This window comes from Anomaloglossus baeobatrachus, chromosome 5, assembly GCF_048569485.1.
Source record: "Anomaloglossus baeobatrachus isolate aAnoBae1 chromosome 5, aAnoBae1.hap1, whole genome shotgun sequence".
Taxonomy (NCBI): Eukaryota; Metazoa; Chordata; class Amphibia; order Anura; family Aromobatidae; genus Anomaloglossus; species Anomaloglossus baeobatrachus.
This window is the reverse complement of record NC_134357.1, coordinates 506,099,122-506,116,249: the sequence shown is the minus strand read 5'-3', so window position 1 is coordinate 506,116,249 and position 17,128 is coordinate 506,099,122. Positions and strand designations below refer to the sequence as shown.

Genomic DNA, 17,128 nt, shown 5'->3' with positions numbered 1-17,128 from the left:
CTTTGTTGGGCACTAAAGGAGAATCACTACTTTGTGTAAAATACATTTCTCTCTTTTCTGTCTTTGAAGGTTGTGAATTATACTTTTCATCACCACACTAAAGAATTGTTTTGTTAGGGGTGGGTAGTTTGAAGGAGTTTCCAATTCAGACTTCTGATTTGGGACTCCATCATTTCTATGAATGCTCCTGGTCACCAGGGCTGTGGAGTGGGTAAGCCAAACCTCCAACTCCTCAATTTCCCTGACTCTGACTCCCTCATACATGACTCATGTTTGTGATAAATTTACTGTAGTAAAATGGTAACATCAGGCTTTAAATCATTATTATGATACAATAATTAAGCTATTTAGATAGAACATAAAATATATTTATTGGAATACAAGTTTAGAACACAAAAAACTTTAATAAATTGTAAATCTACAATACACTGTGCAGTAAGTGGGGAAAAAACGTTTTCAATAAAAATATACAGAATAATATTTGTACAGTTTATGAATTTGTTCTGAGAAATAGTATGGCCTCCATCAGATCCTCCTTCATAGATGACCTCAAATCTGACCTCATTATTTTAAGACTAGAGAACAACCTCTCTACAGTAACTTGGGCAAGTGGCAAAGCAGTGACCACATGGGCAACATCTCTAACAATCTCAGGATATAAAGGAATTGCCTCATGCACAGTCAGTTTTGATGAACGGTTGAACTCTTTTATGTCTATGAAACCAAGTGAAACATTTTATTGAAATATGGTCAATGTGTTTGCTATGGGAGTGCAATCTTATTCCCTGTGGCAATGCTTTGCTGATCCATCTCATTCAAATAGTTTTCAAACTGAGCCTCCTCAGCTGATGAGGCTGAAGATACAGCAACAGTAGGTCTGGATGACACAATACCTCTTGCTCTTGACAGTCCTGTAGCCACTCATCCTAACTCCTACCTCTGTCAGAGCTTCTTTTCCTTTAGTAAGCTGTTGATCATCAAAGCAATATACGATCACTTTTGTCCACATACACAGCTGCCAGAATAATGTTATTTTCTAATAGCAGTGTCTCTCTCTGTTTCATTTAAGCAGCAATGCCATCTTCTATTAAACCTCCTCTTTGCGACAGGCAAAACAGCAAGTTTTTCCACTCCTTTATGAAAATGCCGGGAGTTAAATCCTCAGCTTGTAATTTTTTATTCATTGTAAATGGGTGATGAAGCAATTCCTGCAAGTCAGCCACCTGTGTCCATTGACCTTCATTTAGTGTTACCTGAGGTTTGGCCATGTCTACAAGAAAGGTTTCAGCTCAAGCAGTCCCTCAATAAGTGCTGCCCTATCAATTGGCTCGATTGACAATTGCCCATTTTCCAGCACGTCTCTTCAAGATGGAATCAATTTTAGGGGCTCTGGCAGCAATAACCAATTTTTTCACTTTGCTTATTAGAGTTTCAGCATGTTCCTCTTGCAGACTGTCTCTTATTGCCGGCTTCAGCGTGTGCACAACACAGCGCATGTGATAAATAGGAGAGAGATGTGAAGCAGCTTCAAAAAGATCATCTAATTCTAAAGAATAATTTTGCTGTTCTTCTGTAGTAATATCTGTTTGTTCCTCAGTTACAGGAACAGGACTGTGGCTCCATCTCAAACATTCTGAATCTGAAGTTTTCTTCTAGCTGCTGTTCACCTTCATTATTCTCATAAGTTTCATAGTACTTATCAAGTGTGAAGCATGGTCAGTTACAATAGCAATAACCTGTTCTAGCAGTTCTGAGATGAGTGCAGGCATTACTTCCTTCCCAGTGTGTTTTTACCCTTATCTGTAGAGAAGGAGCTTGACTATTTATCATATAAATAAAGTGCAGCACAGATTCATCTCAACTAAAAGCCTAGATCCTTTGATCAGGCATAGAAAAGATATTTATAGGGCATTTCATAACTTTCCCAAATTCTTATGAAAAAAAAATATTCATCACATACTACATTGAACTACTATACCCATTTTATTATATATTTTAGGAGTCGGGGTCAGTCCATTTTATAACAACTCACTTCACACTGACTCCAACTCCACGACTCTGACTCAACAGCTTTGCTGGTCACATCAAATTGTCACCCTATTAATTGAATGATACAAAAAAGGTATTATACGATTATCTTAGTAACTGTCCTGATCATGTATAGCAGCATCTCTCCATTGTCAATGTCAAATAAGATGGCAAAAAGCTTCACTAGACAAACCCTTTAAGATGCAGTTGTAATGTAAATTTAAAATAATATTTACATTGTTCATATATAACTTTATTATTTGGATACTAAATTTTCAATAACACTGTCAGTGGTAATTGTTTACATTTTCTAATAATCATTAAATGCTCTTAAAAATTGTTTTCCTTTTCTTTTTCAGGCATTTTGTCAATAAAACAATTAAAAAAATAAATTGGCTACTTTCCTGTGTGAATTTTCAGATGTGTAAGAAGATTTGATTTCCTATTAAAACATTTTCCGCATTTCATCATAAAAATTGCTTCTCCTTTGTGGGACTTCTCTGATATGTAATAAGTCTTAATTTAGTATTGCAAGATTTCCCACATTCTGAACATACAAATGGTTAATGCCCTGTGTGAATTAAATAATGTCTATCAAGACTGTATTTCTCTGTAAAACATTTTCCACATTTGAAACATGAAAATGGCTTCTGCCCTGAGTGAGTTCTTCGATGCCTATCAAGGCGATATCTTTCTGTAAAACATTTCCTACATTCTGAACATGAATATGGCTTTTGCCCTGTGTGAGTTCTTTGATGTTTATCCAAGTCATGTTTGACTGTAAAACATTTCCCACATTCTGAACATGAATATGGCTTTTCCCCTGTGTGAATTCTTTGATGCACAATTAAAGATGATTTTCGATAAAACAATTTCCCACATTCAAGGCATGAAAATGCCTTGTTGCCTGAGTGACTTATCTGATGTGTTACCAGACTGTATCTCTGTGCAAAACATTTGCCACATTCTGAGCAAGAAAATGGCTTCTCTCCTGTGTGAGTTCTCAGATGTTTATCAAGAGTGGATTTCTGACTATAATTTTTTCCACATTCTGAACATAAATATGGCTTCTCTCCTGTGTGAATTCTCAGGTGAGTAACAAGATAATATTTTTCTGTAAAACATTTCCCACATTCTGAACATGAAAATGGTCTTTTAGCTTTGTAAGCCATTTCATGTTCAACAGCCCTTCTGTGACTCTTGTTTTGTATATTTGTCTTTGATGAAGGAGAAAAATTAAACTGTTGAAAAGGATCAGATGACAGATTTTTCATGAGATGGTCTTCAGGTGTATCTGGGATAATGACAAGTTTTTCAAAAGTATCTAATGTGATACCAAGATTATCTGCTGAAGATTCTGAGAATATCAGACGTTCCTCCAGGCTACTGGTACAGTCATCTGCCAAGAATAATTTTTTATAACATTGCATTAGAATAAGATTACTATTTATTTCATTATATACAAAAAAGAGGGAATGATAGTTTATAGTGTTAGCGGCCCTTCATAATGTTTTGAGGTTTTTTTGTTTAGGTGATTCCATCTCATACATTCTCTCACTGGCACAACCATTATGATGGAATATGTACGTAACGAAGGGTGCAGTACTAAAACCAATAAGGTAAATAACATAACAACGGTGATGCATGATGTATCGTTATGTAAATGTGAGCCATTTTCCTTCACATGGTTTGGATTTTGATTCTGCTCATTTGCATTCCCATTGGATTACTTATGTATAAGAAATTTGTCTACTTTCCTTCCCCACTGTCTCTATATCTGGACCAGAGTCATATGTGTACTCCTTACCTCTTTTGACTTCCCATGCAATTTATATACAGTATGTGATTCCTATTTATTGGTTATTTATGAATATAGGTATATTCTAGCCTTGTGTTTGATGTATTTCCAATTGAGTGGACTCTGAGACATGGTATTAATAACCCAGTGGACGGTTCTCCCTGATTTCTCATATATCCAACACTTTGGACATGTTCTTCAGGCATCTGTAACTTATGTATGCAGGCTACTTTCCTCTTGTATGGTGGGGGTCTTTTACCCTATGGATTCTGTAATGTTACATTTTATATGAACGTTTTTTCTGTAGCATTCTAATTTGTTCAATATTGTACTAGCTTGGCCTATTGTGGTTTACAGGGGGTCTTGACCATTACATTATTTGGTATTTTTAGATGTTTTTATATAGTGTGTTTTCGGTGGTTATCAATAAGTATTTATATGGAAGAAGAATGTCGGGCACTGCAGCGCAAATGCCAGGCAGTGGAGCCGTACTCACAGTTCTGGAGCGAGCAGCTGTTCCTGGACTTGTCAAAGCGCTACACACAGCGCGAAACGGCTGTCGTCCGTCTCCCGTCCCCGCACCCCCTCCTCTCCCCACTGTTCCTGCGCTTATGTCTGCGAAAGCACATTGGAGCAAATTGATCGGGAACACAAAAGCCATGGCTTAGAACAGGGGTCTCAAACTCAGCTGGGGGAATGGGCAGCACATAGAAAAAAAAAATTGAGAGGGGCCGCATTCCTTGCAGGACAAAGTGACATCTTTAATGATCCCATGTTTTTTTCTATACACCTTTGGATCACTATGTTGAACATTTTTTGCTTGATTATAACAAACCTGCACTTTTTTGTTTAGTTAAGTTTATATATACAGTATATAAATTAATTTTTAATGGCAAAAAGTCATGCTTTATTTTGAATATTGTTTCACATTTTATCCCTTTCTTCTAATATTGTTTTAGAATTAGCAGCATCATACAGTCATCTTAGCCAACATCTTGTAGTAATGTCCCCCATCCTGTAGTAATGTCCACCTTGTATCCTGTATAATATGCACATACTTGTGTGCTGTAGTTATGTCCCCCATACTGTAGCAATGTCCCCATCCTTGTGCCCTGTAGTAATGTCACCCATCCTTGTCCTCTGTAGTAATGTGCCCCTTCCTTGTACCCTGAGTAATGTGCCCATTTTTGTGCCCTGTAGTAATGTACCATCCTTGTACCCTGTAGTAATGTCTCCCATCCTTGTGCCCTGTAGTATTCTGCCCATCCTTGTAGTATTGTCCATACTTGTGCTCTGTAGTATTGTGCTCATCCTTGTGCCCTGTAGTATTCTGCCCATCTTTGTAGTATTGTGCCCATTCTTGTGGTATTGTCTATCCTTGTGCCTTGTAGTAATGTGCCCATCCTTATAGTATTGTGCCCATCCTTATAGTATTGTGCCCATCCTTCTAGTATTGTGTCCATCATTGTAGTATTCTTCCTATCCTTGTGGTATTCTGCCCATCCTTGTGGTATTCTGCCCATCCTTGTATTATTGTGCCCATCCTTGTATTATTGTGCCCATCCTTGTAGTATTGTGCTCATCCTTGTAGCATTGTGCCCATCCTTGTTCCCTCATCCTCGTCCCCTATTATGCCGCTCTTCACAGACGCCAAAAAAAAAAAAATTCTTCTCACCTTTCATCCCGTTCCCTCAGGGCTGCGTGCTGATCAGTGTTTGCAGTGTTTTTTAGGCAGCTTGTTTCAGGTGCGTCCAAAGCGCTGGGTTGTACAGTACAAGCAGAGTGGATGGGATTTCTAGAAATCCCATCCACTTTGCGTGTGTGGGCCATAGCAAACACTGATCTGCGGTGCGGCTTTCAGGGTTGCAAGTGTCCCCGTACTGAGACTACAGCGAGGAGACTGCAGTGGCCCAAACCCTGATAGTGGGTATGAGCAGCTGCGGTCTCCTGTATTCTCCCGCAGAGGAGACTCGCGGCCCCGCAGTCAGAACCCGCCGCGTCCAAGACACAGCGGGTCGTGATCGTGGGCACATACCTGCTCTTTGCGGCCTGCAGACCCCGTGACGATCACAGCTCTATTCTGGGAGCCGAAGCCGGCAGGTACAGTTGAATTTGCCGCGCAGAGGAGCTCTGAGCACTACACAAGTCAGATGCAAAGGAGGTGACATCATACAGCGACATCACCTCCTTGCATCTTATTGGCCGCGTCATCCATTGTGTAGTGCAGACAGCTGCTCTGTGCGGCATCGCAAATCATTCAACTGTACTGTGCCTGCCGGCGCCTGCTCCCGGCATAGAGCTGCGATCTTCACGGGGTCTGCGGGCTGCAAAAAAGCAGCCTTAGGGGCCGCATGCGGCCCGCGTGTTTGAGACCTCTCGCTTAGAAGATAAAGTAAGGTTTTGTGTATGTTTTAATGTAACTACGCAGTGAATACAAGAGAGGAGAATAAGTCCTTCATATTTTATATGTCATGCAAGTCAATAGACACATTGGCTGAATATACAAATATGGGAGCACGAGGGGATCTGAAAAAGTATTTACAGTAGTGTTCTCTGTAAACATAGTTACCTATCCCCGGGTCTTTTGTACATCACTTAGCCTTGTTGGCATTTGAAAGTTTGTGAATCCTTATTTTTTTTTTCATATTTCTGCATTCATTTGACCTAAATCCACATAAGACTTTCACACTAAAAACAGATAAAGAGAGACTTCTATTTATACTATCTAGCAGGGCAATTATGTAACATTATGATTTCAGTCCTCCCCTATGCCCATGGCTGATTATGTTCTAACTACCAGGTTGAATAGACAGGAACAAGCTGTGGATATAAGGAGCACAATATAGTCTTACTAATGTATAATATGGTGACTTTAAAGGAACACTGCTCACCTCGATTAGTTGTGTGTCTCACAGCCAATATAGAAACATATAACAGTTGCAGCCAATCCCACGTGCCAAAGGCAGAAGCAAAACAAAAACAGGATAAATGTGGTGTACTCCGTGCTGCTGTACAAAGAATCACTCCAAGTAATAAAGCAATGTGGGTGGTTTATTCTACACGTTTCGAAGAGATATCCCCTCTTCTTCCTCAGGAAAATCATCGATTGGTGGATTTTTCTGAGGAAAAATAGGGGATATCTCTTTGAAATGCTTAGAATAAACCACCCACATTGCTTTATTACTTGGAGTGATTCTTTATACAGCAGCGCGGAATACACCACATTTATCATGTTTTTGTCTAACTACCAGGTTGGCAGGAGGATTTTCTTGAGAGACCTTCCCATACTAATAATAATAATAGGCTATTATTCATAAATTGGCTCTCCAGGTATGGCAGGTGGAATGTTCTGGCTCATTTCTTTGGTTTTGCTTTAGTTTTTTGAACTTTGGTACATGTAGGAAAGCTGCTCTCCCGTTTGAGCTGTGCATTTTGTCTATATGGCTTTACACGGGCCGGTGTCAGGTCAGGGTCCTACTCTTCCCCCCGTCTACTTTGAGGCCTGCTGGCACATAAAGAGGTCCACTACAAGAGTTTGGGCACACATTGTCGCGGTGGGATAGATTTTACGCTTTTTTGATCAATATAGTGTCAACTTAGTACCCTATGTTATTTACATGTAGTATTACTATTTACTTTACTTACTATAAGGTAATTATTTTGTTTTTATCCTAGGTTATGGTTACAAGGATGTATTACTGCTGTTCAAAAACCTTTGCCCAGTGAGACATGAGGGACATGTACATGACCATAGTTGATCTTCTATGGTGCAGAGGCCATTCAACCTTAATGACAAGAGAAAGAGTGGCTACGTAAAGCCTACACATGTGAGCACAAAGCAGGAACCCCTTTCTGTAAGAAATAATGACATCTTCCAGCAAAGCTGAGAACACACCATCATTTCTCAAAATTCTAAGTAGTTCACTAAGTGATACATCAGTGACGGCACCAACAGCAACTTGACCAGGTAGGAGTTAAGTTTGGTTCAAAAGTGGACGACTGGGAATGTACACCTAGTTTATTGTCACACAATAAGGAATGGATGATAGCAAGATAGAAACAGAGGAGGAGTATAAAAAACAGTAGTTGGAGATGATGCAAATGAGGACACCGATCACTTACTACTTGGGGATGCAGCCTGGCTACCAAAAATACAAATACGAAAAAAACCAGGAGGCTATATTGAGCCTTGCTCGTATAGTTGGCCAGCTTGCTTTTCCCAAATAAGTCAGTGGTGTTGCTTCATGCGTTTATGAAGAGCTGTAGCTGCTAGTCTTTTTTTTTCGCCTGTATATCTCTTTCTGTTCCACCTCCAAAGCCTTCACATTGCAAAACAACTCACCACCAGTACAACCATGTAGTAACATACATAGTTAATTAGGTTGGAAAAAAAGACCTAAGGCCGGCTTTGCACACTACGACATCGCAGATGCGATGTCGGCGGGGTCAAATCGCAAGTGACGCACATCCGGCGTCACTTGCGATGTCGTAGTTATCGTATCATCAGTGTAGGGTCCGACATTTCCATAATGCCGGTGCAGCGACAGGTACGATGTTGTTCCTCGTTCCTGCGGCAGCACACATCGCTGTGGGTAAAGCCGCAGGAGCGAGGAACATCACCTTACCTGCATCCCGACTGCTACGAGAAGGAAGGAGGTGGGCGGGATATTTACATCCTGCTCATCTCCGCCCCTCCGTTGCTATTGGCCGCCTGCCGTGTGACGTCGCTGTGACGCCGCACGGCCCGCCCCCTTAGGAAGGAGGCGGTTCACCAGCCAGAGCGACGTCGCAGGACAGGTATGTGCGTGTGATGCTGCCATAGCAATAATGTTCGCTACGGCAGCTATCACAAGATATTGCACGTACGACGGGGGCATGCGATGTCGTAATGTGCAAAGCCGGTCTAAGTCCATCTAGTTCAACTTTCCTCCACCAATTCTACATTCTACAACCATGACCAAAGCCTTCAGGTGCTATTGAGCCTCTTTCAACAATATCAGTTGTGGCATCACCTGGTTTTTTTTCTCTTTTATCTCACATTTAGGTTATGCAATTGCCTGCAGGCATTTGTAGATGGGAGATATATCCTGATATTAGGCAATCATGGAGGTCTAATCAGTAATGAACTGTATACAAACTTGGGCACTTTTTAAAATGCATTAATGTGGGAAGTACTGACACCCCCGTTTATAATGATTTCTATGGGAACCACACCAATGTGTACAGACACTCACAGAGGGGGAGTATATTTCAGCATAGCATTGTTGTAGCAGTCCTATCAGTACCCTATAAAATATTTAGATAGGTGACTGCTGGCTATCGTAGTACAACACATTTATTGAAATTGGGAGATACTGTATCTACTACTGGTACTTATTTGTTGCCAGCATATAAGAATCAAAGATTACACTTCCCAGCTAAGGACCATATCGGCATAACCGCTATAATTTATTGACCTATTAACCCATTTCTGGGCCCGGCCTCGTCAACCTGCTGTAGAAATACGTGTTTTAGTTGACAATAAGGCACGCACGGCATGTCTTTATTGTTAATGGTGTCCTGCAGTAGGTAAATTTAATATTTTCATTTGACTTAATAAAGGTTATATTTTAGGCTAAAACTCCCAAGTTACGTCCAACAGTGAAATGGATCTCCTCGTGCTGTACAAGTACACTAGACTTGGGATCCCTGGGCCACGACTTGTCAGCGGGGTCTGTGGCCTGATCTACAAGTTCGTCTCAATAATTTAGAATATCATCAAAAAGTTATTTTTTTTTTCAGTTATTCAATACAAAAAATGAAACGCATATATTATATAGTCATTACAAATGGAGTGATCTATTTCAAGTGTTTATTTCTGTTAATGTTGATGATTATGGCTTAAATTTGTTCACTGTATTGTACAGGTTGTTACAATTACACAAAGTATGTTGTGTTTATTATAATTGTTTTGAATCTATATTTTATCTTATAATGTACCAGAATATAGAGATATCTGTATAGACCAATATATTATAGTGTATACAGAAGAATGGTCAGAATCGGGAATAAAGAGTTATCTCCTCTGCAGAAGCTAAGAAATATTCTATGGACATAAAGGTGAATCCTTCGTACAAAATACTATAAGAAAGCATCTTTCTAAGCACTAAGAGGCTATTCATCAAAGGGTTTACACCATTTTTCTGGTACAAAACACTGAAAAGTTTCAAACTTTTTGCTGATTGAAGTACAGTGGAACCTCGCTTAACGAGTAACCCAGTTAGCGAGTATTTTGCTTAATGAGCAAAGCTTGCTGTAAATTTGTAACTCAGTTTACGAGCAAGCTTTGCTGTACGAGCAAAATACTCACCGCACACACTTCCGGTTCCGTACATCCACCGTAATCTAACCCGCTCTTGCAATCCGCACAATCGCACACAAACACACACAAACAAACACGCACACACACACATTATGCTCACCTTGCCTTCCGTTCCATCACCGGCCTCCTGGGACTTGTAGTTCGCCCGTAAAGAATGTATCAAGTAACCATCGCGACCAGTTCCTCCCTCGTCGCGATGCTTGCCGATACACATCCTGCAGCGGCGAACTACAAGAACCATGAGGCCGGCGATAGAACGGAAGGTACACATATTATGCTCACCTTAGCTTCTGTTCCATCGCCGGCCTGGTAGTTCTTGTAGTTCGCCGCTACAGGATGTGTATCGCAAGCATCGCGATGAGGGAGGAACTTCCCCTGTCAGCCGCTACTCAAAGGCAGCCCGCTTGCCAATCAGAGGCAAGCGGCTCCTGCCTTTGACGTCAGTGCACTGGGAGCGGTAGGTTCGTCATCGGTCGCGATGGTTACTCGATACACATCCTGTACAGGCGAACTACAAGTTCCAGGAGGCCGGCGATGGAATGGAAGGTAAGGTGAGCATAAACTGTGTGTGTGCACATGTGCGTGTTTGTTTGTGTGTGTTTGTACGTGTGTGGAATGGCACAATAGGGGACCAGGACATTTAACAAGTTGTGGAGCAAATTGACTGCATTGCAATGATTTCCTATGGGAAATCTTGCTTTGCTGAACAAGTACCTTGGTTAACAAGCACACTCCCAGAACGGATTGTTCTCGGTAACCAAGGTACCACTGTGTAGCAAACTGTTGTGATCTTTGGCATTTTCACACCAGTATCAGCCAGATCCACCAATGTGAGTGCAGCATTGACAAAGCTTGGTGGTGCCTGACAAATTCATCAAGAGTTAATGACATAACATATGCCTGTCATCAGGGCTGGCGTCAGCACTCAGCGCACCTGGGCAAATGCTGGGGCCCCCGACTGCCGCAAGGACCACTCACCGGCGTCAGCAGTGGTGATCAGTTCTGCGGTCCCTGGGCTGCATTCAGCCGCGTTGTGTCCATGTGAATACAAGTTCATCTGTGGGCGAAGCGAGCATGCCATTCACTTCTGTCCCACAGATGAAGAGAGAGAGGAGCCACAGTGCAGCAACACCAGGAAGCAAGGCGAGAACTGTATGTGCACCTCCCCCCACTTCCCCCATACCTATATGGACCCCCATACCTGTATGGGTGTGAAGCCCCACAGGTGTAGTGTCGGTGCATTACCTTCAGGGACTCCACTCAGCTGGGTCTGGTCACAGGTAGGAGATCTTCTTCTTTTCGTGACGCCACTCTCAGTATTGCGGCCAGTAGGGACCGCCACTGCAGGTTGAGGGGCGCCTGGGGCTGATGGTGTGTGCAGTTAGTTGGAATGGCCTCCTGAGAGTGAGGCAAGCCCCAGGGCCCGGTGTAGGTGCGTAGTACCACAAGGCGCAGAATGACTCAACACAGGCAGGATGTCTTTCAGGGTTTTTACTCACAGTTGATAGGGTGAGTAACCCGGGCGTAGCTGGGATGAACCAAGTGAGAACCAGGTGTCCCTCAGGCTGACTTGTGAGGGTGACTACTAACTCGCCTTCCTTAGCCCTTGGTGGTTTGGGGTAACCCCGACTTTGAGTCCCTATGGGGGTCACCCAGGGAAGATGCTGCAGCCTCTCTCCCCTTCGTTTGCCGTGTGCTTGTCGCCTGGGCCAGGTCACTCCAGCTGCTTGCCTCCTGTGACCTATGGGCCCTAACTGTGGCTACGTGGCTGCGGCTTTTGTGGTGTTGTGGCGTGGGCTTTGAGAGCCCCACACCGGCAGGTTTAGCAAAAGAAAGCTGGATCTATCTCCGCTTCGGGATCTGCCGCCCGTTTGGGCCTGGTACTCCCTAGCAGTCTCCTTACTTCCCACTCCGTGCTCTTCTCTCTAGCTGAGATGGGTTTCGGGTAGCACTCCTAGTTGACCGTTCCCCCCCGTCGGTAGCCACTGCGCGGACGCTGTCAGACTACAGCAGCCCAGGGGAAGGGGTCAGCTCTCCTCGGAGCTCCCTGGACTCTGCTCTGAACCGGCTCACATCTGGGACCTTCACTGCTCTCCTGTCTGAGCTTCACTTTCCTGCTGCTCACTCCTCCACACTCTCTTCAGACTCTTTACTCCTCCTTCTCTTTTCCCTTTGTGCCTGCCTACGCCACCTAGCAACCAGATTCTCTTACCACACCCCTTGAGAGGAGATGGAGGCTTTTGGCCCCCTCCACTATTCCAGTGGAGGTCAAGGCTTTGCCCCCTCCTGGGATCCCCAGGGGTCCTCTCATGGGTACATGTGTGAGACCTGATCACTATGCGCCTGTGTACCACACCCCGGTCAGCCTTCTGGATTACCTGTATTGTACTGTCCCCAGCATGGGTGCAGTACTCAGTGGTGCCTGACCAGGTCAGGGGCGCCACATTCCCCCTTAGTTATCACCAGCACGTCCTCGGGCTGCAAGACAACATTTTAAAATGCATAAAACATTAAAACATGTTAAAACATTTAAAAGCACCAGGTACCATACATCACCACCCTCCACCCACAAGTCCGTTAACCCACCCAAACCCTTTCACGTTGGCCGCGCCTTCAGCCACTTCTGGCAGGATGTAGAGGCGGCTTTCATGGGCTGGTGGTTTCAGGGTATACCTGGCCTGGTGGATCCGCGCCTTCAGCCTCTTCTGGCAGGATGTAGAGGCGGCCTCCACAGTTGGTGCTGACCAGGTACCCTCTTTGTGGTGGAGAGCCAGGCCCCATAAACAGGCATGCTCTCTGGTTGCAGGTGAGCCAAGGCCCTATATACGGACGTGCTCCCTGGTTGCAGACGAGCCAAGCCCCTAAACAGGCTGGCTCTGGTGGTGGTGGTGCCCTCTGGTGTAACTATTTACACTGCGAGAGTTTGTGGCTATAGCCAGTTCATAGCCTTAAGGTTTATTTCTCACAATAGTTTTTGTGGGCACATTCTTGAACTTTTAAAACGTTGCAAAACAAACTTTTTCAAACTGATAACTTCTTTACTTGAACTTATGCAGACTCCTCTTCACCAGGGCTTGGGCCTGTAGGGCTGCGGCACCTGTTGCTTTCTTGACCTTTTTCCTCATCTGTAGTTGTCTCTTCATTAGGTCTTTGGTCTTTTCTTTCTTTATTACTGTCTTTCCTTTCTTCTTTGGGACATGGCACTACATCTAGGGCATACCAGCCTCTTTCTCCTTGATGCAGGGTAAACTGTACGGAGTCTCCCATCTTTAAGTTTCTGCCAGGGTGTCCTCTGGGCAGATGAGCTCTGACGTCTCTCCGATTGACAAAAATGCCTTCTTTGATACCAGGTGCTACGATGAACCCGTATCCTGACTTTAGACTGAAGTCCTCCACTACTCCTCTACAAAGGGGTCCTCTGACCTGGGCTTTGGACCTTCTCAGTAACCGTTTTTCTTGTAGGTCTCTGGCTGTGACTTCTCTCTGCTCTGGGGATGGCGGTGCAGGGGAAAACTGGGTTCTGCTACGGCGCCGTGTCTTGCGGGCTGGATTCTGCGGGGTACAGCTTACAAGCTCCCAGGTGAGGCTTTGGGGCAGATCTTCCTCAGCAGAAGGTGTCAGGTCTTCTTCATCCCAGCGGGAATACGGCAGCATCTCCGGCTCTGGGCATGAATCCACTACTGGTATCTCCTGAGTCAGCTCCTCAGTTTCCTGGCCTCCTCTCCCCCTTAGTTCTTCTTGGCACTCCTTTGGTGGCGGTGCTGGGGATGAACTTCCTTCAACAGGCCCAGGCGGGGGACTCTTTGGCGTGGTTGCTGCAGGGGTTGCTGGAATCCTCTTGGGGGTATGCGGAGGGAGCATGTACTGGTCCACCAACCATTGTGGAAACTTGGCCTCCATGTCAGCCTTCAGCCGCCAGTATGCGGGGTCCTCTCCCAATGTGGGCTTTCCAGCAGGGACCTCTTTGGACTGGGGAGCGGTATCTGCTCTGGCCTTGCAGGCCGGGGAAAATGGTGATGCAATCTCTTGGCGGGCCGCGCCCTGTATGGCGGCGGCCTGGTCTTGGCGGGCCGCGCCCGGCATGGCGGCGGCCTGGTCTTGGCGGGCCGCGCCCTGTTTGGCGGCGGCCTGGTCTTGGCGGGCCGCGCCCTGTATGGCGGCGGCCTGGTCTTGGCGGGCCGCGCCCTGTATGGCGGCGGCCTGGTCTTGGCGGGCCGCGCCCTGTTTGACGGCGGCCTGGTCTTGGCGGGCCGCGCCTGGCATGGCGGCGGCCTGGATCAGCGTCGCTGTTGCAGTGGGCTCTGTGCAGGCTGAGCTGGACGTCGCTGCAGGGACCGGGTCTTGTTGGACCGAGCAGGGCATCGCTGCGGCGGCCGGGGCTTGGCGGGCCGAGCAGGGCATCGCTGCGGCGGCCGGGGCTTGGCGGGCCGAGCAGGGCATCGCTGCGGCGGCCGGGTCTTGGCGGGCCGCACCTGGCGTGGCTGCGGCCTGGCTCAGCGTCGCCGCGCCGGGCGCCTCTTCAGGGACCGCGGGCGTGGCAGCAGGGGTCGGGGCATCCGGGCCGGCAGGGGTAATACTGGACTCACCCATCGGTGGCAGCATCGGGGTCTGAGTCGTCGCCGTCCGGTCTGGCACTCGTCGTGCGGTTCCCCCTTCATAGGCCTGAACCGCGGCAGCCATCTCCAGAAGTTCCATGCGTTCTTCTCTGATCTGCTCCACGACCCGAGTCTCCAGTCGGTCGCAGAACTGGGCCAGCTCCCGATACCACCAGGCAGCGGAGCCCGGTTCTGGGTTTCTGCGGTCAGACGCCATTTCTTCTGCGCCCTCTTCTGCACGACTCCCCAGCTGTGGACTCGCCGTTGCCTCTAGTAGCAAGCCGTTCAGTTTCTGCTCTGCCTCCCTCAGCAGCTCCTCTCCCAGCAGCAGGCTTCTGGCTCCCTTTCTGTCCCGACGTCTCTGAACGCTTCCGCTCTCTTCACAAGCGAGGTCAGAACTCTGCAGGGGATCTCTGGGTAGCCACACCTCTTCGTGGGCGGTAACTTCTTCCAGCGCGGGCTGCTGTTGTTTTTCAGCGCGCTTTTCATGGTGGCAATATGGCGGCGCTTCCAATTTTTCAGGCGGACCGCCCAGGCACATGGTCACCTGTCTGAACAGGTCTAGTCCTTATCCTGTTCGTGACGCCAGATGTGAAGCCCCACAGGTGTAGTGTCGGTGCATTACCTTCAGGGACTCCACTCAGCTGGGTCTGGTCACAGGTAGGAGATCTTCTTCTTTTCGTGACGCCACTCTCAGTATTGCGGCCAGTAGGGACCGCCACTGCAGGTTGAGGGGCGCCTGGGGCTGATGGTGTGTGCAGTTAGTTGGAATGGCCTCCTGAGAGTGAGGCAAGCCCCAGGGCCCGGTGTAGGTGCGTAGTACCACAAGGCGCAGAATGACTCAACACAGGCAGGATGTCTTTCAGGGTTTTTACTCACAGTTGATAGGGTGAGTAACCCGGGCGTAGCTGGGATGAACCAAGTGAGAACCAGGTGTCCCTCAGGCTGACTTGTGAGGGTGACTACTAACTCGCCTTCCTTAGCCCTTGGTGGTTTGGGGTAACCCCGACTTTGAGTCCCTATGGGGGTCACCCAGGGAAGATGCTGCAGCCTCTCTCCCCTTCGTTTGCCGTGTGCTTGTCGCCTGGGCCAGGTCACTCCAGCTGCTTGCCTCCTGTGACCTATGGGCCCTAACTGTGGCTACGTGGCTGCGGCTTTTGTGGTGTTGTGGCGTGGGCTTTGAGAGCCCCACACCGGCAGGTTTAGCAAAAGAAAGCTGGATCTATCTCCGCTTCGGGATCTGCCGCCCGTTTGGGCCTGGTACTCCCTAGCAGTCTCCTTACTTCCCACTCCGTGCTCTTCTCTCTAGCTGAGATGGGTTTCGGGTAGCACTCCTAGTTGACCGTTCCCCCCCGTCGGTAGCCACTGCGCGGACGCTGTCAGACTACAGCAGCCCAGGGGAAGGGGTCAGCTCTCCTCGGAGCTCCCTGGACTCTGCTCTGAACCGGCTCACATCTGGGACCTTCACTGCTCTCCTGTCTGAGCTTCACTTTCCTGCTGCTCACTCCTCCACACTCTCTTCAGACTCTTTACTCCTCCTTCTCTTTTCCCTTTGTGCCTGCCTACGCCACCTAGCAACCAGATTCTCTTACCACACCCCTTGAGAGGAGATGGAGGCTTTTGGCCCCCTCCACTATTCCAGTGGAGGTCAAGGCTTTGCCCCCTCCTGGGATCCCCAGGGGTCCTCTCATGGGTACATGTGTGAGACCTGATCACTATGCGCCTGTGTACCACACCCCGGTCAGCCTTCTGGATTACCTGTATTGTACTGTCCCCAGCATGGGTGCAGTACTCAGTGGTGCCTGACCAGGTCAGGGGCGCCACATGGGCAACCCCTCAGAGCAGTATGGGCCCCCTGACCTGAATGAGCCACCCCCCCAGAGCAGTATGGGCCCCCGAGATCTGTAATGGCAACCCTCCCAGAGCAGTATGAGACACCCCCCAGAGCAGTATGGGCCCCCAAACCTGTCTGAGACACTCTCCCAGAGCAGTATGGGCTTCCAGACCTGTATGAGCCACCCCCAGAGCAGTATGGGACCCCACACCTGTATGAGCCACCCCCCAGAGCAGTATGGGACCCCACACCTGTATGAGCCACCCCCCAGAGCAGTATGGGACCCCACACCTGTATGAGCCACCCCCCAGAGCAGTATGGGACCCCAGACCTGTATGAGCCACCCCCAGAGCAGTATAGGCCCCCAAACCTGTATGAGCCACCCCCAGAGCAGTATAGGCCCCCAGACCTGTATGAGCCACTTCTAGAGCAGTATGGACCCACAGACTTGTATGAGTCAACCCCAGAGCAGTTGGCCCCCAGATCTGTATGAGTCACCGCTAGAGCAGTCT

The 17,128-nt window shown here is 47.0% G+C and overlaps 3 protein-coding genes across 3 annotated transcripts in view; all 3 read right to left on the bottom strand.

The window, feature by feature from the left end:
• LOC142310534 (gastrula zinc finger protein XlCGF66.1-like) overlaps positions 1-2,496 on the bottom strand; it is a 29,848-nt gene extending 27,352 nt beyond the window's left edge. Inside the window, exon 1 of the mRNA XM_075348056.1 lies at positions 2,429-2,496. Within this exon, the coding sequence (XP_075204171.1) occupies positions 2,429-2,496 (68 nt within the window). The remainder of the gene's footprint in view (positions 1-2,428) is intronic.
• LOC142311981 (uncharacterized) overlaps positions 1-17,128 on the bottom strand; it is a 74,605-nt gene that overhangs the window by 47,399 nt on the left and 10,078 nt on the right. The gene's annotated exons all lie outside the window — the stretch shown is intronic.
• Positions 430-4,385, bottom strand: LOC142311995 (uncharacterized). Its single transcript, XM_075350871.1, has 2 exons — positions 4,323-4,385; positions 430-3,427 (listed from the first exon to the last, which is right to left on the bottom strand). The coding sequence occupies exon 2, from the start codon at positions 3,300-3,302 to the stop codon at positions 2,592-2,594; it is 711 nt and encodes a 236-aa protein (XP_075206986.1). The 5' UTR covers positions 3,303-3,427; positions 4,323-4,385; the 3' UTR covers positions 430-2,591.

What these genes read in the sequence shown, in the direction of transcription:
- LOC142311995 (XM_075350871.1), bottom strand. Translation starts at nt 3,302, where the DNA reads ATGAAAAATCTGTCATCTGATCCTTTTCAACAGTTTAATTTTTCTCCT.